General features: G+C 36.3%; 2 protein-coding genes across 3 annotated transcripts; both read left to right on the forward strand.

Moving 5' to 3' along the window:
- Positions 1-817: 817 nt before the first annotated feature.
- rab5aa (RAB5A, member RAS oncogene family, a) lies at positions 818-7345 on the forward strand. Its single transcript, XM_082185711.1, has 6 exons — positions 818-977; positions 3559-3791; positions 3868-4019; positions 4123-4245; positions 4331-4424; positions 5458-7345. The coding sequence occupies exons 2-6, from the start codon at positions 3626-3628 to the stop codon at positions 5571-5573; spliced, it is 651 nt and encodes a 216-aa protein (XP_082041837.1). The 5' UTR covers positions 818-977; positions 3559-3625; the 3' UTR covers positions 5574-7345.
- A 470-nt stretch (positions 7346-7815) lies between these two features.
- On the forward strand, positions 7816-23638 carry kat2b (K(lysine) acetyltransferase 2B). 2 transcript variants are annotated; one of them, XM_082185692.1, is made up of 18 exons: positions 7816-8478; positions 12594-12732; positions 12988-13133; positions 13819-13905; positions 14887-15068; positions 15540-15731; positions 16306-16403; positions 16492-16617; positions 17660-17823; positions 17914-18122; positions 19852-19978; positions 20084-20194; positions 20491-20634; positions 20777-20891; positions 21379-21409; positions 21507-21570; positions 21662-21746; positions 22129-23638. In XM_082185692.1, the coding sequence occupies exons 1-18, from the start codon at positions 8278-8280 to the stop codon at positions 22329-22331; spliced, it is 2424 nt and encodes an 807-aa protein (XP_082041818.1). In that variant the 5' UTR covers positions 7816-8277; the 3' UTR covers positions 22332-23638. The 2 variants fall into 2 exon arrangements, with proteins under 2 accessions (XP_082041818.1, XP_082041819.1); XM_082185693.1 differs by having other exon boundaries at positions 7818-8478; positions 17684-17823.
- Positions 23639-24388: the final 750 nt, after the last annotated feature.

Consider the following 24388-nt stretch of genomic DNA (forward strand, 5'->3'; position numbering starts at 1 on the left):
TGATAAATATATTCAATTAAAATAATTAGACACTAGGCTGTTACCAATAAAATTAAATAATTTACATTGAAAAATGATAACTGTATTCAATTAGATTATTTTAAATATTTTTGAATATACAAATAGGGAATGTTGAAAAGAATGATACTTTATGAAACTAGCGTTTTGTCATTCAACGTTGACACTTGCTTGAGAAGTTGAAGTAGACATTCTCTGGTTGAAGTCGTTTTCTATCTCCGTTGCTTCTAGCCACGGTGGTTAAAAATGGTACGGTCCACAATAGGGGTGAATGAAATCGCTTTACATTAAAATGTTCCTACAGTGAAAATAGGAGTTGACTTGTATTGTAACTGTAATTATATTTTTTCACAATATCAGAAAAATTATCTGACCCCCCCAAAACTGATATTTCTGTCCCTGTAATTCGAACTATGTTTTTTTTTTTTTATTGAAATAAATGACTCAAAAACATTGATTCCAGCAACTCAGCATACATCAGCAATGCTTCACAAGACAAATATCACACCTTTAGACAAATTGACAAGACATCACAAAAAAATAAAAAATAAAATAAAATAAAAAATAAAGATAATAATACTAATAAATAAAAAAACTAAATATTTCCTCCTTTTTCCTAATTAGACATTCAGTATTCATATAATTTAGTAAACATAGTGGGGACACTACAGTATCAAGAATTTCTCCATAAATGTTAACAAAATGTCATTCTTTTTATTTTTTACGGTGGAAGTACATCATTGCAGGGCGGAAGTATCATCTGACGTGGCATGAGGGGCGGAAACGCTTGTTTGTGTTTTGGTTCTAAAGGGGAAGTTGCGAGAGAAAAGAAAGGAGGAGACTTGATCGGGGTTGGTAAAATTCCCACTAACCGACCCCAATAATAAAGAAAACCTCTCAAAATTTTTAGCAGCCCGTCGTCGGAAATCTGTTCAAGCAACCTGTCGGCTGACTTTCAGGTAAAAAGACACCGAATACCTCCGTTGAATGTACCGTTTTCTGGTTTGGCGTATCCCTCAAGCTAGTTAACGTTAGCCACTTTAGCTTGCTAGATATCGTCAAAAATGTAACAGGCCCCTTGCCCTAATTCTGCCTACACAAGTCATCAAATCTGATCTGTTTAGCCTCATGTGTACATTATACATGATCTTGTTTTTTAAAAGCGTGAATATATATCCATCCTGTCGTGGTATGTTTAGCTGAGTCTTATGTCGGAATGCAGTTTGAGTGCAACACAGGGTGGGAATGCTGGAGTGAAAGTGAAGTTGCTTATGAGCAGCTTATTATAATGTTGTTATTATCTTATTCCCATAGGTATATGGCCGATCACTGTGGTTTATTAGACTTGGCATCTGACCTGATGTGGGCTGTCTTTGCGAGTAACAAGACAGCTTGTTCCTTGGCTTGAGGCGCAGGGGTGTGTTGTAAAATAGGGGAATTGTTTAGGTTGGGTATATTGAAGTAGTGTGATGTTGAAAATGCGGCTTTATTTTGGGTAGATGAATCATGTACAAGGATGACTGTGTGTCAACTTTCAACACAGAAATCACAGGTTTGTTTTTGTTAGGCCTGTCATTAGAACGGACCACAATCTGACCAGCAGCACTTGACTAAAACCTCTCACAGGTGATCTGACTTTTGCAATGTCATGACTTGTTTCATAAGCTGTACTTTTTTGTTTCGCTTTTGAATATTGTATATAAGCCATGCCACTGCACTTTAGGAAAGTGTAAAAAGATACATTTTGTTCTTATATCAGCTGTTACGCAAACCAAATGGATGAATACAGCAGTTTTGGCATGGTTTGACACCAGGCTTTCTTCTCAAGGAGTTGAATTATATCCTGTTATGCAGATAGAGTTCCTGTTGTTGACTTGATGTGAGCTCAAAGAAGATCTTGGTTTCTCTTAGAGAAAGATCAGCTTACAATGATGCAATGTCACAGCAGCCACAGGAGCATCAGGGGTCTTTTTTTATGTTCTCCTATTTCATAACAGCAGTAACGGTGCAATTTTGACAGGAAAGTGTTTTCCTTGCCTTGAGGTCACTGACACAGTAAATGTCTATGCTATTCCTTGAGTTTTATTACTGTCATTTGAGTCGGTGGCTGTCTGTATGGTATTGTATCTATCCCAGGTATGTGTAGTCATTCTGAAGGCTGAGATACTTCATTGGGAAGTGACATGTTTGAATTGCTGTTGAATTGTTGCTTCAGGCTGTTTTTTCGGGCTAAATGGGAATGCTTGTTTTGACTGCTTACTCAGGACATTCTGTGCTAGAATGGGTTACCATGGCTACAGACATTTATTTCTGCAAGTATTTCAGCAATGTTAAATTATGGCCAATAAAACAGTTGTTTTCTGTGTTTTTAATGCATGATTACAAAGCAATATTTGGATTTCCCTCAGTCATGGAAATATTGAATTTTAAAAGTCATGAAAATATTTATTGTGTATATATGTGTGTGTTTGGAGTTGGAAAGAAGTCTCTTGTGCTCACCAAGGCTGCCTGAATTTGATCAAAATATAAAAAAAATTAACGAAATTGATTCATGTGATGGTAAAGCTGAATTTTCAGCATCATTACCCCAGTCTTCAGTGTCACATGATCCTACAGAATCATTCTAATATGATGATTTAATGCTCAAGAAACATTTCTTATTGTTATCAATGTTGAAAACAGTTGTGCAGCTTAATATATTGTGTCGTATAGATATTTAAAAATAAATGCTTTAAAATATTTAATGTTTTTTTGTTGGCATTGTGATGTTCAGTTTGTGTGAATAATTTAGTTTTTTGTTTGTTTCACAAACTGTGTCAAAACTTACCCAGTAATGACAAAGTCAAAGAAATTGGTCAAGAAGTGTGGGAACGCCTGAATATTTGAGTGAATATATATATATATATATATATATATATATATATATATATATATATATAAAGACTTCAGATGCAAAAGCCTCTAAGTGCCCGCAAAAGCCTCTTGATTTTTATCAAGCTTGTATGTTTATTTGTTAAAATTACCTATTAATTGTCATTAAAGTGAAATTACTGAACCTAAATATACGAGCTTAAATAAAAATGCTCATTTTAGAAGAAAATTTCAGATGGCACTTAGAGGCTTTTACATCTGAAGTCTTCATATATACTGTGTATATATATATATATATATATATATATATATATATATATATATATATATATGTATGTGTGTGCATGCTATATTATTAATTGTATCATATAGCATCTTTAGTCACTCCATAAATTGGTTTGAGATCATTGTAATTAGTTGTCACAGTGTCATATATTCAGCTGTAAGGTAGAAAATGAAATGGATGTGTTTTTTAGACTTAAAAATGCTCAAAACCAAAAATAGCATTTGAGTTTCAAGTCGCCATCACTAAAGCCAAGATAAGCGATTCCCCGTTAGAGAGCTCTGAATAGAGAAAAAAGAGAAGAAAGAAAAGATCTTTGTCTGCAGTCAACATGAAAGTGCTCTTTTTCATTTCTCTTTTTTTTGGTTACATGTTACACTGTGCAGCCAGTACTGGGACAACTCTCGGTGTGTGTGTGACCGCCTAAAGGAGACTGGGTGATTGACGACTGTCATGGCCAATAGGGGAGGAGCAACACGCCCCAACGGGTCCAACGCGGGCAATAAGATCTGCCAGTTTAAACTGGTCTTGCTAGGGGAGTCAGCTGTGGGAAAGTCCAGCCTCGTACTGCGCTTTGTCAAGGGGCAGTTTCACGAGTTTCAGGAAAGCACAATAGGAGGTAGGGGATTTTTGTGTCTAAATTTGCTTGTACCTGCTTGCACATGTTCTCACCAACTTTTGACTTTTGCTTCCAGCGGCCTTCCTTACGCAGACGGTGTGTTTGGATGACACAACGGTAAAGTTTGAGATTTGGGACACAGCCGGACAAGAGCGCTACCACAGTTTGGCCCCCATGTACTACAGAGGTGCCCAAGCTGCCATTGTAGTTTATGACATCACCAATGAGGTGAGTCGATTTGTTGTTCTCTTCATGAATGAATAGTTGTTTTATGACCAACTTTGTCATATTTCTTTGTCTCTTCTGTGTTTCTGTTTTTGCGCCAATGAAGGAGTCGTTTGCAAGAGCAAAGAACTGGGTTAAGGAGCTTCAGAGGCAGGCCAGCCCAAACATTGTCATTGCACTGTCTGGGAACAAAGCTGACCTTGCAAACAAGAGAGCTGTGGATTTCCAGGTATACAGGGCTTCACAATGAGACCAACCAGAGAGAGTTTTTATATCTGACTGTCTCCCTCACCTGAGCTGTTTTATTTCTCTAGGATGCTCAAACTTACGCAGATGACAACAGTTTGCTGTTCATGGAGACATCAGCAAAGACTTCCATGAATGTGAATGAGATCTTCATGGCCATTGGTAAGGTTTTACCTCATAGTAAAACCTAACAGTTGCTAAATTTACATGCACTCAAATAATTTGTTAGTAATCGGATTGATGGCTCAATCGAATTGAAAAGGCTTCCTGTAAACACCTCAATAGATCCGACGAGCTCAATCCAAATTAAATTTTGATCAGATTGAAAGGGTTGGTGTAGACCTGAAACAATCCAATCAATACTAAAAAACTTAGCATCTTCTCAACCGGATTCAAAAATACCATGCGCACATGTGCAGTGCCGTGACACGTGTTTACCACAGCCATTTTATAACAAGATTTCTGATGTTTACATACATTTTTGCATTCCAATCAGAACTTCAGCACATGACATTGAAAAAATGTATCTGATTGCAAAGTTTAGGGTTCATATAAACAGAACTTTCAGAATCTGATTGAATCCATTCAGATTGATTGAAAATTTGTGATGATTTAGAGTATTTATAAGATCTTATAAATGCAACACAGTATTCTTTTTGATGCGTTGGTGCCAAGAACTTTTAATATTGAATACATATTTTAATAATTAATGAATAAGGTGTCATTAAATTGATAAATGACATTACATTTATAACATAAATGCCATTTTCAAATAAATGTTCTTTTGAACTTTCTATTCATCAAGAGTCCTAAAAAAAATGCATCACAGTTTTCCACAAAAATATTAAGCAGCATATCTGTTTTTAACATTGATATTAATAAATGTCTCATGAATACCAAATCAGCATATTAGAATCGTTTTTGTGATCATGTGAGACTATTTTTGGTCAAAGAAGTACAATGCAAGTTATTCTTCTTCTATTACTGTTATTATTATTATTATTATTATGTATAATTAATATTAATAAGGCTCTCAAAGCCATGCTAAATTGTGAATATACACTTCCTGTAGTATTGTGAATTCTATTGGTTCATCTTTTATTTCTTTAAATAAACTACATATTTGATGATTGATTATATTATATTGTTGTATTTTAGTATTCTAGTGTTAATTTCTTGTTTTGTCTCTCTTCAGCAAAAAAGTTGCCTAAGAGCGAGCCCCAAGCTGCCGGAGCCAACAGTGGGCGGAGTAGGGGCGTGGACCTCACAGAGACAGCCCAACCCACCAAGGCCCCCTGCTGCAGCAACTAACGCAAAAAAACACACACAAAACTCTGTTACCGCAACAACTAACGCAAGGTCCCGCCCTCCAACTTGGTTTTGACTAACTAATGAAATGCCTCCGCTTTCCCCATTTCCACAACTCTCTTACGCTGTAACAAAAGCTCTGCCCCGCCCATGTATCCGCGGTGTTTTGTTTTGTTGTTTTTCTGTAAAGACCCAGGCTTCTTACTGTATTCATGCTTAAGGTCATGCCTTGTCTCCAAACTGTAAAATATGCAGTCACAAATATTCATCAGAAAGAAAGAAAAAATGCCATTTGCCTGACCAGGACAAAAAGGGGTGGGGCCTCTGCAAGGGTTCACCTGCTCTGTCATAATTCAGAACTCTACAGTCTTCTTCGTCGTTTCTTTTTCTCAAATCTGTTTTCATCCTTTTTTTTATTATTTTGTTTTATATTAATGTACTTTTCAGAAAAATGGATGCATGTATCACTACAAAGCCTGAAAAAGGTAAATCAAAGTTTTAACCTTATCCAACGGCACACATGGTGAGAGAGGACGTGACAAATGACCCGGCCCCTTTGCCCCACCCCGTCTCGTTTCCCTGCTCTTTCCCTCTCGCTCTGATTCTGGATGTCCCAGCGGCTCTGTTCAGTGGCAGACTGCCCACTTCCTGAGGCTGGGCCGCCAAGCCCACCTCCCTCTTAACCACACACACACACACACAGCCAAGATCCCTGTTATTCTCTCACCAGTTAGCAAGCCTTCACTTTTTTTTTTCGGCATTATTGGCACCGTCCTATAACTGAGTGAATATCTGGCTGCGCTTTCACTCAGCATGAAAGGCTTACACAAGGATGTGATATTCATTTAGTAAAAATAAAAAACCTGTCTACATACAAGATAAGTGAATTCCCCTTCACAAACATGCACCACTCACACACACTCGCACTCTTCTGGTTCTAACTCACCCAGGTGTTTCTTACTCCATGCCTTGCACTAATTTTTGGTCTTGATATTATCTCTTGCAAGAACAGCCAGAGTGATATAAATATATATAAATAATTTACTGTAAATAGGGTGTTGCAATGTATTCGTCTTTTCCATTTACTGTTGCAGGACTAATGCTTGATAGGGAGTTAGATAATCATAAAAAAAAAACAAAAAAAACAATTGTACAGTAACCAGGAATTGCTTTGATAGGGGGTTGGAATTATGTTTCTTTTTCACAAAATGGTTAAATTATAATCAATGGTGGTCTTATAAAAAATGTATGTAGTGTTATTAACAAAAAAAAAAAAAAAAGCTTTTCTTTAGTGGTCTGTTTTGTAATTTTCATGAGAAAGCAAAGACGTTCACAACGTTTTGTCACTAACAGTGTCCAAATGAACAGATTATGATGGTTCTTCCTCTGCTTTTCTTCCCAGTATCAGACAACATCCACTTTTAACATGATCTCAATATCTATCCTTCAGGATACTGGTACCACATAAATTCGCTGCTACATTAAATATTTGTCTTTTTTTTTTTTAAGCATTTCCCCTTTGAGACTAAAAATGCAGTTACTTAAATATTACTGTTAATGTATCAAATAAATTTCTTATAGATGGTATTGACAATATTGTGTGTTCAGAGGGCCAAATTAACTTGTCTTATCACTGAGTGGAATTCCCATCCCAGTGCAGATTCTTCTGTAATAGCATTTGTTTGTGATAATGACACATAATAAGTAAATTGTATACCTTGAGTCACAACACTTATTTGTTTGCTCATAAAGGACTGATTGCTGATTTTATTCTATGACTGATTGCAGATAAGCTTCATTTTTACAAAGTGTTTATTTTCCTATTTCCTTATAGTGAAACCTGTGTTTTATGATCACCTGTTTTCGTTCATTTTTGCTGACAGGTGTTTAAGTCTGTGTCATTTTAGTTTTATCTATCTTCTATTATAGTATTTATTATTTTTGTTTTTTTTTGTCTTAATTTGAATTTTGTTTCAGTAATTTTATGTGCTTTGTCTTTAAAAAAAATTCTATATAGCTTTTACATTTTTATTTCAGTTTTAGTATTTAAACTTACTTCAGTTAGTTGCTATGAGGCAAAATGTCTCTTTTTTTTTGTTCTAAATTTTTTCATCATAGAAATATAGATGTATAGAATATAGATATATAATTTTACGAAGTTCTATCTACATCTGTTTAAAAATTATAAAGCTATATACAATTATATATATATATATATATATAAATATAATATATATATATATATATGTGTGTTTATATTTATATGTCAAATAGCTGGCATTTAACAGCTTTATTTAAGTTACCAAAAAATATATTTTTTACTAGTTTTCTATGTTTTTGGTGACTTTCAGGAGAGGAGACTAGTTTTAGATTTATTTTTTTAAAGATTTTAGAAGGATTGTTTAAAAGTAAGTTTCCAGCAGGTTCTTTAAGAAGCCATAATATCTCTACAAAACATGTCTAACCGTTTTAATGTATTTGACCTTGAACAATTCGCTCAGAATCATGACATATTTGTATCCTTCTCCGAGTCCGAATCATAACGGGATTCATTTTGTGCCTCCCCTAGCGGAGACAAGACGGATTTACAATGTCAAATAAAAAAGCAGGGATGAACGCCATGTCTGATCCCGCTGTTGAGGGGTAGAGAGAGCGAATACAGCGGGCGGACTTCGAGGATTCGAGTCTGAGCGCGGAACCAGACTCGATGTCGGAAAGCACCGGGATTCCTCAAGGCTCCCCGGCGGTGGGCGCGGCGGGCTCGGCTCCGGCTGCTCCAGGAGTCGGTGGAACCGAGTGTTCGGGCGCTGCGGTCGGTTCTGCACGTATTGCTGTTAAGAAGGCGCAGCTCCGCTCCTCCCCACGTCCGAAGAAACTGGAGAAACTCGGCGTTTATTCCTCGTGCAAGGTACGTTAGAGCGGGAAAAAAAACAAAACATTGTTTACGTCTACAGTGCAAAGTAAAAGACTCGCTTGAATATGTTTTTCTGATAGGTGAAACTAGCTGTTACCTTACTTTACCCACTCTTGAATTTGCAAGCACAGCACAAAAAGCCATCTCTTTGTCCTCCATTCTTTTAAATTGCGAATGTATGCTTTCGTGCGCTGGCCACTTACATTTATGCACAACACAAATATATCAATGAACTCATCATTTCCGTGATCTGCAGCGATAATACCGCTGTCTTTGCCCATAGATGACGTGAACATTGGGTGCTCTTGGCGGATTGTCAATTTGTTTTTGTTTTTTGTTTTAACAGTGAATGTCGTTTTTTATTGTATTTTGTCAAGTCAAACTGAAGTCTCATGGCGCTTCGGTGCCAGAGTTTTGCTAGAATAGGAGACACAAACTGAAGTTGATTACTCAAGAGGCGAGAGCGGCGTCTTTGTTTTGACAGGATGACAGCTGCTGGAGGGGCGTGGTCTGTTGCCAGGGGCGGGGTTTGTTGCTGGGGGGCGTTGTCTGTTCATTGTTGTCCGATCACACAGTAAACATATGAAGAGCCAAGTTACTCAAATTTTTTAATTTTTCAATAAATCATTAACCCTTTCATGCTTGAATTATGATAACCACAGTCAGGATTTTTTTATTTTTTTATTGTAGGGCATGAAAAACAAGATTTGAACTTTTTTTTTTTTTTACACATATTTTACAAAGAAATTTTCAGATGTCCACATCAGTGGTTTTGTTGGCACAAAACAATATAACAACATTATATTATAACATTATAAGGAGAGAATCCATGACAGATACAAAACAAAAAGGATAGGGGAAAAAAAGGAGGGCATGACAAAACATATAGATACATACAGTAATGTGCTTATTTATGTACAGTGATAATTTATGCCATGGATTCATGTAATGTAATTGTAATTATTGTTATTATTTATGTTTTTCTGGTTCATTTTTTCTGGTAATGTTATGGAAAGAGAACAAATGGATATAAAAGCACTGAGTGATAAATAGATCTCAAGAAAATGTAAGATAGTAATAATAATAATAATAATAACGACAATAACAGTGATGACAACAATAAGTACAATATCTGGGCATTCCAGATATTCCAGATACACACCACTCTCTAAGTCTGGCAGCCACCCCTCCACCGCCAGCAAACACAGAGACACCCCCAATCTCACCCCTGATTTGCCCAGACAAATCCTTATTAGCTGATAATTCTGATTATGTTCAAAATGGACAAATTCAGCTCTTCTCTCTGAGAAAACCTCATCTGAAATGAACAATGTTGGGGTAACGCATTACAAATAATGTGCATTACATGATCAGATTACTTTTTTGATGTAACAAGTAAAGTAACGCATTGCAAGCAAATGCATTATGCAATCAGATTACTTTTTTTTACTTTTTTAAACTTTTTTTAAGAACAACAGTCTCAGTAATAATTGTGGCTGCAATGATGCATGATGTCCAATTTGGTGGACAGATGATTAATCAGAATTTCCTCCCAATCTAAAATCAGTACTTGGAAAATGTAACGATATATGACTCCTTAGATGTTATAACATTTTTTTTACCTTCAAGAGTCTCATAGGATAGAAGGAATGGATGGATATTCAAGAGCAACTTGGCATTTCTTACTGGCCATCGGCCATCTTGGTTTGGAGAAAAAAAATTCCACATACAAAGGCTTTCCACTTGGTGGCAGTGTATAGGATAATACACTAGTGTCCAGTGTTGTGGTTGATGTGCAACTATGCCATCAAAAGTTAAACCCAGGCATAGCAAGAAAATAAATTTTTAATAGCTGTCCGCTGTAGTGACCTCTATGCGTGAAAGGGTTAAATGCATAAATTTAAAAAACATGAAAATCATTCAATTCATTATTAAATCACCGAACTAATCAATACATGTCTGTATTTCATTTTAGTACTATAGTTTGCCTTCAGTTTTCATTTTCATCATTATCTTTGCATTACAATTTCACCATGAATAAAAATGGACAATTCTGGGGTTTTTCTGGAATATTGCAGTATTTATTATACATGGATTTATTTGTGGACATATATATTTATATATTTTAAATTCATGTGCCCTCATAATCTTTAATCTAAATAACTTACTCTCCCCCTCACAACATCTGTTCTCTGATGACATGTTTTCGGCGTGAGTGTGGGACATATAACATTGCAGCAATATTGGTGCAGGTATGACGTCACTTTGTAGGCCAACCACCAGTTAGCATCACACTGGTTCCATCGAGAAAAACCCAAGAGGATTTTCCCATAGGCTTTTGGATTATCTCTAAAAACAAGCTCTGTGATCAACAAAAGTTTATGATACTTACAGTAACATGTTTTGTCCATGAAGATAATTATCACAGATAAACACAACTTTTATGAATTTTGAAGTCTAAATGCAGTCGCCAGAAGTAAAAAGCTAAAGGTAGGCTATAAACGATTTATACCACGGTCCCACAAATTCAACGTCATCATCACTAAGCTTCCGACAACTCTTTCAGTTTTTATCTAAAAAAACGTTTTCCCAGAAAGTTTGAGTTAAAATAAAACGTGAAAGTGTCTTGAGCTTGTGTTCATCCCAGACCTTGTTTCAGCCATTTAATCAAAACCCCATTCAAAAAACCCATTGACTTCGGGACGTTGGAGCCGGATACGTGCTAAAATGCTAACTCGCTTCTGGCCTACAAAGTGATGTCATACCTGCACCACTCTAGAGATCCAATCAATTTCTGATGGACAAATTCAAGTCCTGCCCCACATTTTTAATATGGAAGAAAAGACTATCGCAACTTTTATTTTGTGCGACTTTAAGCACGAGCAGCACGTGTCCTTTCATTTCCGTACGCAGGGTTACGGTTGTCAGTATGTTACTCAACAATAGTGGGTGTCACCTTTTAGCTGTGTTTCAACATTTATGTGATGATTTAATTTTGACTAGTTACGCCCTCCACAGAAACAAGCCCATCAGCATTAAAAACATAAATTACTCCTAAAACCTGTAAATCCGGAATTCTCTATGGACTTTAAAGATGCCAGCATTTAAGGATTGTCTTTAAAGGGATAGTTTACTCTCAAGTTGTTTCAAAGCTGTAAAAATTTGTTCTGCTGAACACAAAGGAAGATATTTCGAAGAATGTTTGTAACCAAACAGTTGTGGGGCACCATTGTATGGAAGCTTGTTTCCACCACAGAATAAAGCATTTTAAAAGATAATTGCGACTTTTTTATCTCACCCTTGCGTGTTTACATCTTGCAATCCTGACTTTTTTTCTCAGAATTACGATATAAACGTACAATTCCAAGTTATAGTCAGAATTGCAAGATATAAACTCACAATACTGAGAAAAGAAGTCAGAATAAAGTGAGTGTTATGTCGTGTCATAAAGTTAGAATTGCAAATATAAACTTGCAATTCTAAGAAAGACTGAATTTTTTATTCTGATTTTATAACACACAATTGTGACTTTATATCATGCAAATCTGACTTTATAACTGACTTTATAAGTTTGTCACGCAATTCTGACTTTTTTCTCGCAATTGTGAGTTTATATTTATATATTTATATACTCGCAATTGCAAGAAAACAAGTAAGATTTGTGAGATAAAAAGTCACAATTAGTATTTTTATTTTTTATTCTTTGGCGGAAACAAGCTTCCATACCATTGACTTCCATAGTATGAAAAAAAAATAATAATATGGAAGTCGATGGTGCCCCACAAATTTTTGGTTACAAACATTCTTCAAAATATCTTCCTTTGTGTTCAGCAGAACAAAGAAATGTTTACAGCTTTGGAACAACTTGAGGTTGAGTAAATGATGACAGAATTGAACTATCCCTTTTAAGATTTTTGGATTAGTGCATAAAATAATCAAATCAAGTTTGAATGAATTTTCTTTAAATAAGGTATACTAGATTCTATTGGTTTCAGTGCAGTTTTTCAATACATGTTGTAGTAGCTTTACAGTTTATTAGTGTGAAGTTATTCCTAATGTAGTCATTTTAGTGTCATATATTTTGACTGATCTGTTTTTTCCTCCAACAGGCTGAAGGAGCTTGTAAATGTAATGGCTGGAAGAGTCAAAATCCCCCACCAACTCCTCCCCCTCCAACCCCGCCCAGGGCTGAGCAGCCAATCGCTGTTAACTTAATGGAGCCGTGCAGAAGCTGCAGCCATGCCCTCGGTAACGACTGCTTGACTAATAATAGAACACAACAGTAGAGTTCAGGAAGATAAATTCCCTTTTCTGTCATCCATAGAGAAATAGATTTTTAGTGTTAAGCGATAGTGTTTTTACACTGCTTACAGCTTACACAAACTACATATTTTAATATTTTTCAGTGGTTATATTTAAAGTGAATTACTTATAGTCAGCAGTTTTATGATTCAACTACATCATTCTGTAAGGCTTCCTTCATTCATTTGTGTTTCTGGCCAGGTGACCATGTGACACACCTGGAGAATGTGTCGGAGGAGGAGGTGAACAGATTGCTTGGAATCGTACTGGATGTAGAGTACTTGTACACATGTGTCCATAAAGAGGAGGATCCTGACACTAAACAAGTTTACTTCTCTCTCTTCAAAGTGAGTCTTCTGGGTTGTTTCATGTTGTGCAGTGGTGCAACCATGAATGATTCCCTGTTTTGGAGATCACTGAATGAAACGGTGACACTTATCTGTTTATGTATTACAATGAATATAATTAACACAAATTAAAAGAAGCCTCTTATGCTCACTAAGGCTGCATTTATTTGTTAAAAAAAATCCAGTAAAAACAGTAATATTGTGAAATATTATTACAATTTTAAATAAGTGTTTTCTATCTTAAGATGTTTTAAAATGCCATTTATTCCTGTGATTGCTAATCTGAATTTTCAGCAGTCTTCAGTGTCACCTGGTCCTTCAGGAATCATTCTAATATACTGATTTGGTGCTCAAGATACATTTCTTATCAATGTTGAAAATAGTTGCTACTTCATATTTTTGTGGAAACCGTGATCATTTTTTTAAGAATCCTTTGATGAATAGAACTTCAAAAGAACAACATTTATTTAAAATAGAATATTATGATCTTATGTCACATTAAAAATGTCTTTCAATTTAATGCCTTTTTTAGTTGCTGAATAAATGTATTAATTTCTTAAAAAAAAAAAAAAAATCTTACTGACCCTAAACTTTTGAATGGTAGTGAATATTATAAATTTACATTCTTCTTTGCTACTATTATCTTACCTACCTTTTTTTTCTTTTCTTTGGGAAAATGTCTTAGTTGCTACGGAAATGCATCCTTCAGATGGGAAGGCCAGTGGTGGAAGCTCTGGAAAGCCCACCTTTTGAAAAACCAAGCATTGAACAGGTATGCTTTGAGCAGCATTGAATATCTTGTATTAAATATTTGGTGACATCTTTGCAAAATAGCACTAAACAGTAATAACTTTTTTTTCACCATCATATTCAAACATGCAAACAAACATCAAAACAATATCAGCGTGAGAAAGTTAGAGGTGTGAAGGTGCAGAAATAGATAAACCGCCTATGAGCTCAAAAGTAGCTTTCTTCTGATAAAAACAATGATAAAAACAGGGTATTTTGGGAAACATCTGACAGTTTTAAAGGGGTCCGATTGTGCTTTTTAACATTTTCAACTTTCAGTGTGTATGTTGCTGTTTGAGCATGAACAAGGTTTGAAAATGTACAAAGACAATGTACATGGAGTATAGATTCTCTATATAAGTAAACAACGTTCCTGAACTCCCTGAAACGCCTCGATTGTAGTCTTTGGTTTTCTTCCGGGAACGAACACATAAAAGTATTCCTCATTTAAATAATTCCTGCCCAAGGCATATGCAAAAAAAGGGGTGAGGCCTAGTTGAGTTGAGAGAGTTCTGTTGAAACTCACGGTTGTGGTAAGAGGGCGCAATTTTTCCGAAATACACCCGAAGCAGTTGGCCAGTCACAACACACTGTTCCAGCCAACCAATCAGAGCACATTGAACTTTTCGGAAAGAGGGGCTTCATAGAGACTAAACAGTGTTACTGACAGACTGGAAAGAGAGATGTAAAATATGTAAAAAAAAAAAGTAATGTTATTTAGAAAAATCAAGCACAAAAACCTATTCTAATAGACACAAAAAAACAAGATCAAGACTTTGAAAAAGGGCATAATAGGTCCCCTTTAACTACATTCACAGCTCTGTTTTCTTGGTTAGTTTGCAGGCAGTGTACTTTGCATGTGATGCATGTGATATCAGTGAGATACCAAACAACCCTAGACACATTCCTGACATCCTTGCTGTTGGTGTCACACAGATGTTTTTTCATGTTGTTATTGTTGCAGGGTGTGAACAACTTTGTGCAGTACAAGTTTAGCCACCTACCCTGTAAGGAGAGGCAAACTATTGTGGAGCTCGCTAAGATGTTCCTCAACCAGATCAACTACTGGCAGCTAGAGACGCCCTCACAAAGACGGCAAAGAGCACCCGATGATGACGTAGCTGGTTACAAAGTCAATTACACCAGGTGACTGATAGTTTTTTAGTTTAGGCTCACCGAACCGCAGAGAGGAGGGTCTAATTTTCCATAGGGGAAAATAAAATAAAATTTTTCTCTTCTGTTTTACACCTTATTGTCATTTAAGGATAACATGAAATAACAATTGGCCCAATTTGTTAAAGTCAGCATGAAACAGAAGTTGCGATAGTCTTTTTTCCCCTGTATTGTGACGTATATCCGAGTGAAACGGCTTTTCAAACTAAAAAAAATGTAGGGACTTGATTTTGTCTATCTGGAATTGATTGGATCGTTGGATGATTGTAATTCACTATTGCCGTGATCTCATGTGAGTGACAGGTTGCCCACCCTCTAAGATGTGCACGGATAATTCATTTACAATTAATACTGTAATATTCCATAAAAAAAAAGATTTGTCAATTTTGATTTCATGGTGACTTTAATTCACATTTCCGGTCTTCTTGTGTGTTTGTGTTGCAGGTGGCTGTGTTATTGCAATGTGCCACAGTTCTGTGACAGTCTTCCTCGGTATGAGGCCACACAGATTTTCGGACGCACTTTTCTGCGCTCTGTGTTCACTGTAATGAGGAAACAGCTGCTGGAACAGGCCCGACAGGAGAAAGACAAACTACCGCCTGAGAAACGCACACTCATTCTCACACATTTCCCCAAGTAAGCACACAACAACACTGACAGAAATAAAGCCTTTGGTTTTTACTCGTACAAGAGGGTTCACGCACAGTGCGCTTGAAGCAAATTTCGTCACCAGAATAGTACGCGCTTACTTTTGTAGGGCAATTTACAGTTAAGACCCAAGGACCAGATAGGGTGAATGAAGACCAGGACTCAGAGATGCAATCAATTGAAGAAAATTTCACTGAAGAATAGTTTGCCGTTTCATCAGCAGAAGTCAGCTTCAACACTCAGCAATGCGTTCGTAGGCCGCTCTGCGTACACACTCATTACAGCAGCAATTATACTCTTACACAAGTCACCAATATGTCATCTTGTCAGGTTAAATTATTCTGATTGGTTAAAGCACAGATAAACTTAAAAAAAGGGCTGTTCACCAGAAGAATATCTCCAATGATTATCAGGACATCAGTCAAGTCCCAGTTTAGGAACAAAGTGACCAACTGAGTCACCAACTTCCAATTGTCTTGCCAGATGGTCATTTCACCTCCCCTACATGCCATTTGTTCACAGAACCTCAGAACTTGTGTGTGTGTGTGTGTGTTGTGCCTAGGTTTTTGTCCATGCTGGAGGAGGAGGTTTATAGTCATAATTCGCCCATTTGGAGTGAAAACTTCATGGTTGGTTTATCAGGTGGACAGATTCCCACAGGTGATTAGCAATGTTAGAGTTAACTTTATTCAGTCCTATATGTGGCATGGTTATGTAAACAAACGTTTCTCTTCTCTGATTGGTGCAGTGATCAGTGCTCCACCCGTGACCCGCCCCCTGTACTATAGCAGTAGTCCTGCCCCAGTGGAGCTGGCTGGAGGAGGCAGCTTAAGCCCAGCCCGGAAAGTAGCATCCGTTCTGGAACCCAATCCAGGTATCAACTTATTTCATAGTATTTTATTCAGTGTCTGATTATAAATTACAGAATCACCTGCCATTTATGTAGTCTTGATGATAAATCTACACTACTGTTCGAAAGTTTGCTAAATAAAAGTATACTTTTATTCAGCAAGGATGCAATAAATTGATCAAGTGACAGTAAAGACTTTTACTTTGTTACAGAAGATTTCTATTTAAAATAAATGCTTTTCTTTTGAACCTTCAATTCATCAAAGAATCCAGAAAAACGTATCACGGTTTCCTAAAAGATATAAAGTAGCACAACTGTTTTCAACGTTGATGATCATAAGAAATGTTTCTTGAGCACCAAATCAGCATATTAGAATGATTTCTGAAGGATCATGTGACACTGATGCCTGCTGAAAATTCAGCTTTGGGAATAAATTACTTTAAAAAAAATATTTTCAAATAGAAAACAATTATTTTAATTGTAATTCTTGTTTCCAATATTACAGTTTTTACTGTATTTTTTTTTTTACATGAAGTACCTCCTGAGATTTTAAGTTAATATTACAATAATTTAACAACTCATTTGCATGTTCACGGTTCTCTGATGATGGTGACATGCAGGTAAACAAATAAAATATTACATCTTTTTAAATGGTTTAAATAATTACTTAAAATGATCTATTAATTGTTTGATGCTTTCAATAAATATAAGCTGTTCATCAACTCACAGCCCCCTTGCCATTCCTCAAGTTAATTGGATCTTGAAAGAGTGTGGCACTTTCTTGTAAAAATATAGTTATAATTTATAATAATAACACTTTGTATGATTGTATCATTACTTTATGATTTGTTTTTACCTATTTAATCCATTAATTTAAATATCATTACATCATATTTCATATGATAATATAGAATATCATATATCATACTTCATCGTGTTCCAAATATATATGTACTGCAGATATTTGATGTAATAAAGTTGTTAAATCCTCTTGAATCAGATTAGAGGGTATGTGAAGAGTGTTTCTTGGCCATCACAATGACCACTGATCTTAATATCTTATTAGATTTGACTTTATGCACATATGTAGGTGGAGAAAAGCGAAAGCCTTCTGAGCCGTTATCTCATGAGGACTGCAAACGGCCTCGTGTGGTTGGTGATATTTCTGTGGAATTAATAAATGAAGTCATGTCCACCATTACGGACCCTACTGCCATGCTGGGACCAGAGGTAAACACAGAGAGTGTGTCTGATGTATTTTCTATCTGCCATATGGCAGTGCTCATTCTCAAAGTGTTTAACTGTATCTCTTTCTCTCAGACGAGTCTTCTCTCAGCTCATTCTGCGCGTGATGAAGCTGCTCGATTAGAGGAGAGGCGCGGCGTCATTGAGTTCCATGTCATCGGAAACTCCCTCAACCAAAAGCCCAATAAGAAGATCCTCATGTGGCTTGTTGGCCTGCAGAACGTCTTCTCACATCAGCTGCCCCGCATGCCTAAAGAATACATCACACGCCTCGTATTTGACCCGTATGTTGGTTACCATTATCCCTGTTTTAATGTACTAAAGACCTTTGTCTGATGCTTATAATAACAAGTCTGTTGTGAAGTATTTTAGTTTTGGAGGTCTTCTACAATAGGTTTACAAGGTCAACAACACTTTAATTTTCTCATAATATACACTGCAGCATCACCTCTTTGCTTAGTTTCTAAAAACGGTTTGATAAAGGAATTGGTCTCTCTAAAACCATTCTGAGAGCTTTGCTCTGATTGGTCAGATGGCCCAGTCTGTTGTGATTGGTCTACCACTTGCAGTACATGCCAGAAACTAAACGCCCAATACAATATCTGAATTTCTGTTCCAGAGGCTTCTTCAACACTTGATACAAATTTGATACAACACTTCAACACTTGATACAAAACACTACAGTTTTACTGTATCAATTCAATGGGCCCTATTTTATTGATCTAAGCACATGGTCTAAAGCGCACGGCGCAAGTGCACTTAGGGCTTGTCCGAATCCACTTTTGCTAGTTTAAAAACAGGAAAAATGGTCGGCGCATGGTCTAGAAGGGTTGTCTCTATTCTCTTAATGAGTAATGGGTGTGTTTTGGGCGTAACGTGAATAAACCAGTCAGAGTCTCCTCTCCCATTCCCTTTAAAAGCCAGATGCGCTCGCGCCATGGTGGATTGCTATTTACATGGCGGAATTTGCAAGCGGAAAAAGACTTAACGCTGAGAGGAAACGGATCTGCTCGTGCGCGACGTTAAAGCGCGCAAGCAGACCATCAATGGGACAAGCCGGATTCCACCATATCTTTATGTACACAATATACATTTTTTACATTGTAATCCTTTTATTTTTAATATTTGCCATTTTTGTGTGCTGCTGCACGTCCATGTGTGTGTAATAAGCAGAGTGTATAGGCGCACATTACTAATGCGCCCTTTAGATAACAAAAAAATACTGCACCATTGACTTAAGACCAGGATTTTGTTGGTCAATGGCGCAGTCTATTTCAGTTGCCTCAAAATAGCAACGCGCCAACAATGAGCCGAACACACCTCGTTTTCAGACCAGGTCGTTTTCAGACCATGGACGAACAGATGGGCGCAAATGCATTTGCTATTTAAACAACGTGGCGTAGGATGTGAAAATGATAAATGCATTGGGCTGAAACTAGCAAGAAACACTTGCGTCGCACCTGGTGCCGCATTGCGCCGGATGTATGATGGGGCTCAATGAGTCCTCATCCTCATCCTTTGGAAGTGCATGCAAAGTGGATTTGCTTTTGCAGTGCAGAAAACAGCGTATTCTTGACATGTCGACAACACAAACCAAACTCTTCCAGTCCTCAGATACAACTACAGTGTTTGAGGGTGGGTCAAAGTAGATGTTGTGTGAAGAAGACCATAGCAAAATTATGCAAATCTGTTACAAACCAACATAGGTTTGTTCAGGAAGTAAGGACTGGAATTGGAATACTGGAATACTGACTGTTTGAGGCAGTTCAAAAGTTTTTCCTTTGGGAGACAATAACTACATTTATCATGCACTTAGAGAGAACTTTGTAGACCAAACAGCTATACGACACTACATTATTAGGGGTACCTTTAAACTGGTGATTTTCTGACATTTTAACAGGTAACTTTGTTTTGGTTGAGGGTTAAATTGCATTGGTTTAATGTTAACCTATTGCTTCCTGTGAATGGATGGCATAACATTGTTATGAGTCAATCTATTTCCTCTTTAAACAGGAAGCACAAGACTCTTTCTCTTATTAAAGATGGTCGTGTTATTGGGGGAATCTGCTTCCGGATGTTTCCAACACAGGGCTTCACTGAGATTGTGTTCTGTGCCGTCACCTCCAATGAACAAGTCAAGGTGTGTTGTCTTATAATTACGGTGACGCATTTCCATTATTATTTGTCATTCCTCCTTCCTCACTCATTCCTAGCTTGATCTGTATTTATTTAATTGCTTTTTAAGGGTTATGGGACTCACCTCATGAACCATCTGAAAGAGTATCACATCAAGCATGAAATTCTCAACTTTCTCACCTACGCTGATGAATACGCCATTGGCTACTTCAAGAAGCAGGTTAGTGCTCTATTAGTTGTTTTAGAGAGCTGGTAAATTGTTGATAAAAGTTTGTCCATACAAAAAGTACAGCACAAATTGCAACTATAGTGGATGGTGAATTATACTAACAAGCTCCAAAAATGACAAGAAATGGGGAGGTTCTGCCTAACATCTCCTTTTGTGTTTTATTATATTTTTATTATAATAATAATAATAGGAAAACAATGATGGGTTGGAACAACAAATTTCATTTTTGGGTACTGTCGCTTTAAGTATGTCCATATCCTTATTTTGTTAATCTTGTTTCATGTCAGGGATTCTCTAAGGATATTAAAGTGCCGAAGTCTAAGTATGTGGGCTACATTAAGGACTATGAGGGGGCAACGCTCATGGGCTGTGAACTGAACCCCTGCATTCCTTACACTGAGTTCTCCGTCATCATCAAGAAACAGAAAGAGGTGTGTGTGTGTGTGTGTGTGTGTGTGTGTGTGTGTGAGGATTAGATCTGATGTGTGTCAAAGAGGTTACTCAGTATGGTACAATTCATGATTCTGTTATCGCTTAAAGGCTTTTCTATTTCTTTCTCACCCTCTCTCTCAGATCATTAAGAAGCTTATAGAGCGCAAGCAGGCGCAGATTCGTAAAGTCTACCCTGGCCTGTCCTGTTTTAAGGAGGGAGTTCGCCAGATTGCAATTGAGAGCATTCCAGGAATCCGTATGTCTCACTTTGATATATATTTATTTATTTAAAAAATAATAATAAATAAATGTATAATGATAATACAATATTTTGTTTTATTATACAAATGTTATTCATTGTTTTCTAAAAATATTTTATTATTTTAACAATACATATGTATTTTTTTATGTTCTCTTATGCTTACCAAGGCTGCTTATTTGATCAGAAATACTGTATTATTACAATTTAAAATTTGTAATGTTTTTCATTTGAATACATTTTAAAATGTAATGCATTCCCTGTGATGCAAAGCTGAATTTTCAGCATCAGTACTCCAGTCTTCAGTGTCACATGATCCTTCAGAAATCATTCTAATTTGCTGATTATCAATGTCGAAAACAGTTGTGCTGCTTAACATTTGTGTGGAAACAGTGATATCTTTTTTTCAGGATTCTTTGGATAGAAATTTCAAAAGAACATATATAACATTTTATTTAAACTTTTTACTTCTATCTTTGGACAGGTGAGACAGGGTGGAAGCCTTTAGTGAAGAGGTGAGTGTGTATCTATTAGTCACATCTAAACAAATCTTATGTAAATAGTTTGTTGAAGTTTTGAAAGTATGTTTCTTTTTTGTGTCATTTTTCACAGCAAAGAGCTGAAGGATCCTGACCAGTTGTACACCACCATAAAGAACATCTTACAGCAGGTCAAGGTAATGTATATCTGCTTGGCTTTACGTTTCAAACACAATAATTATGAAAGAACATAAATGGCTAATGAGGAATATGTATTGTACCCCTCAGTCACACCAGAATGCATGGCCCTTCATGGAGCCTGTAAAGAAGAACGAGGCACCTGGTTATTACCAAGTCATCCGCTTCCCTATGGGTACGCAAATATCTCTTATACACACTGGACCTTACACTTACTTTTGAGCGTATAATGAATGAGAGTAGGGGTGGGCGATATACCGGTTGACACGATAATTACTTTTTTTTTTCTTTTTTTTATCACTGTTTACTTGTTTGCAGTAAGCTTGTTTTTTGACTTGTTAGTTAGGCTAGTATTTGTTTTTTTGCGATATTGGTGATGAGATTTATGAAATTCCACGAATATCAAATGGTATTAAAAATGCTAATATCATAAAAACCTTATTTAAAGCAAAAAGAACTATATATGGTCATCGTGAATTAAAAATACTCATATTGGGATATACGATTTTGGACGTATCGCCCACCCCTAAATGAATGAATGTTATTGTGCATTGTAGACTTGAAGACGATGAGCGAGCGCCTGAAGAGTCGTTATTATACCACTCGGAAGCTGTTCATGGCCGACATGCAGAGGATCTTCACTAACTGTCGAGAGTACAACCCTCCCGAAAGCGAATACTACAAATGTGCCAACCTACTAGAGAAATTCTTCTACACCAAGATCAAAGAGATGGGCCTCATCGAAAAGCCATCCAGCTAGGGGGCGCAAGTAGTCTGTTTCCCTCTTGCCCCTCCCTTTTCTCTACCTCTTTTTCTCAACATTTATCATATATAACTCCCTCATTGTTTTGCGTCAAACGGAGGGTTGTCTGAAATGCAGGTGTTTGATGTGTGTGAATATCCACATGATCACCATGTGTGGAAAAAGTCTCTTTCTTGTCTTAAAAATTCCTTCTGCCAAAATTGAGGAACAATTTTACGGTATGTACGGCTGTATGCATTTGGTGTGCATGTGGTCATGCTAGTGTGTGTGTATATAATAGTGAACATCTGTTTATATAGATCGATTTTATGAAAAACTGTATATTTTATATAGTACCAACCAAGAAAATTTACTCTAATTACCTAATGTTGTACCTTAAAACAGCACTTATTTATTATTAAACTTAAAGAAATGGTGATAAATACTAGTATTCATACGATGAATATTCCTAATCAGAAACCCGCACATTTGCGGTCTTTACCAGAGCGTGTACGTGATTGGCGTAAGAGGAGCAGCATTCCCTGTGCAGTGACAAATACAGTCTTAATATGCTAATGAGAACGTACAGCATCTGTATGTAAAGATGACACGTGCAATGACTCGTACTATTGTTGTTTTCTAAAATATTTGTACTTTTAAATACTTAAGAAGAGATGGGCTTTGTACTACATTTGGGGGAATGGGGGGATAAAGCTATTTTAAGGTTTTTGAACCTTTGCTTTGAAAGACATATTTTGTATGTCGTTTAAATACTTTTTTTTTTTTTTTTGCTTTTAAAGCATATTTTATAGAATGATTACATTTTTAGAGCAACTAATGTGAAAGAAATGTCAACTTTTGTGTTGGACTGTTTCAGTAGAGAGTAATGTTGCACAAACTGCACATCTTTTTTGTTTTGTTCTTGCACTTTTTTTTTACATAGAAATTGTTAAATCAAAGAAAAGAAAATACACAATCATCTACTTGTGTTATTACACCTGTTAATGATAATTTTATTAGTAATCGGGTGACATTTTTTGTTGGCTTACCAATTTAGGTATGTTATTAAGCCGAAAATGCATTTGTCTGTATATATTTTTATTGAAAATGAGTCAACAGACTGGAGTTTCTTGATTTGTGCAGAATTTGCTGGTCTAGTCTAGCATACCACCATGTAGCTTTACAGTGTTTCCAATACTATAAAGCCAAGCAAAGGAAGTTTATTACTCATCCTGGAAACCTGTTTCCTACATAGCCGTGCTTGTGTTTTGTCTCTCCACGATCTCTACAAGACAATAAATAATAAAATAATTTCAAATCAGTAATGCCAGCATTTTGTTTATTTATTTATCATTAGTTTATTTTGCACTTATGACCGGCTGCCTGTACATTATCTACCATACGTTATCAAACGATGAGCGCCGCCATGATGAACTCTGGGTAAAAAGAATGACTAAATGAATTAAACAGAAACTTTTTGAAAATTACAAAAAATGTGCCTGAATATGTTGTGGCAGCCAACAACAGCAATAAACTGAAGAAGTTTCTGGAAAGTATGTTATTTGAGCACAGGCAAAGAATGTCCATATACGGCACCATTTGCCTTGCATTTTATGCCAAAGACTGAAAAGACAAAACGAGCATGGCTTGCCGAAATTAAGTTTACTATGGAGCCATGTGTTTTTTAAACCATTTCCATAGGTTTAACATTACATTATCAGCTCATAAAAATACATTAATTTAACCAGAAACACAGGAGACTGGAAATGTAAAGGAATAATTCCGCAATGAGTTGGGTGAAACTTGTGATTGACATGACCAATGAAATCTTTAGAATCGTCTGTGGGGCGGAGTTTCCGTATATATATATATATATATATATATATATATATATATATATATATATATAAATATATATACACACACACGGATAGAACCTATATTGGGAGAATTATATTAAATATAACATCCACACCAGCTGTCACTTTGTGCGATGTTAGTCAATAAGTGACAGTTTATCCTGCTATGAAATTATTTTCTCCATATTATTATTGCATTATTTATAATTGTTTGCC

This window comes from Leuciscus leuciscus (assembly GCF_965113295.1).
Source record: "Leuciscus leuciscus genome assembly, chromosome: 12".
NCBI classification, from domain to species: Eukaryota; Metazoa; Chordata; class Actinopteri; order Cypriniformes; family Leuciscidae; genus Leuciscus; species Leuciscus leuciscus.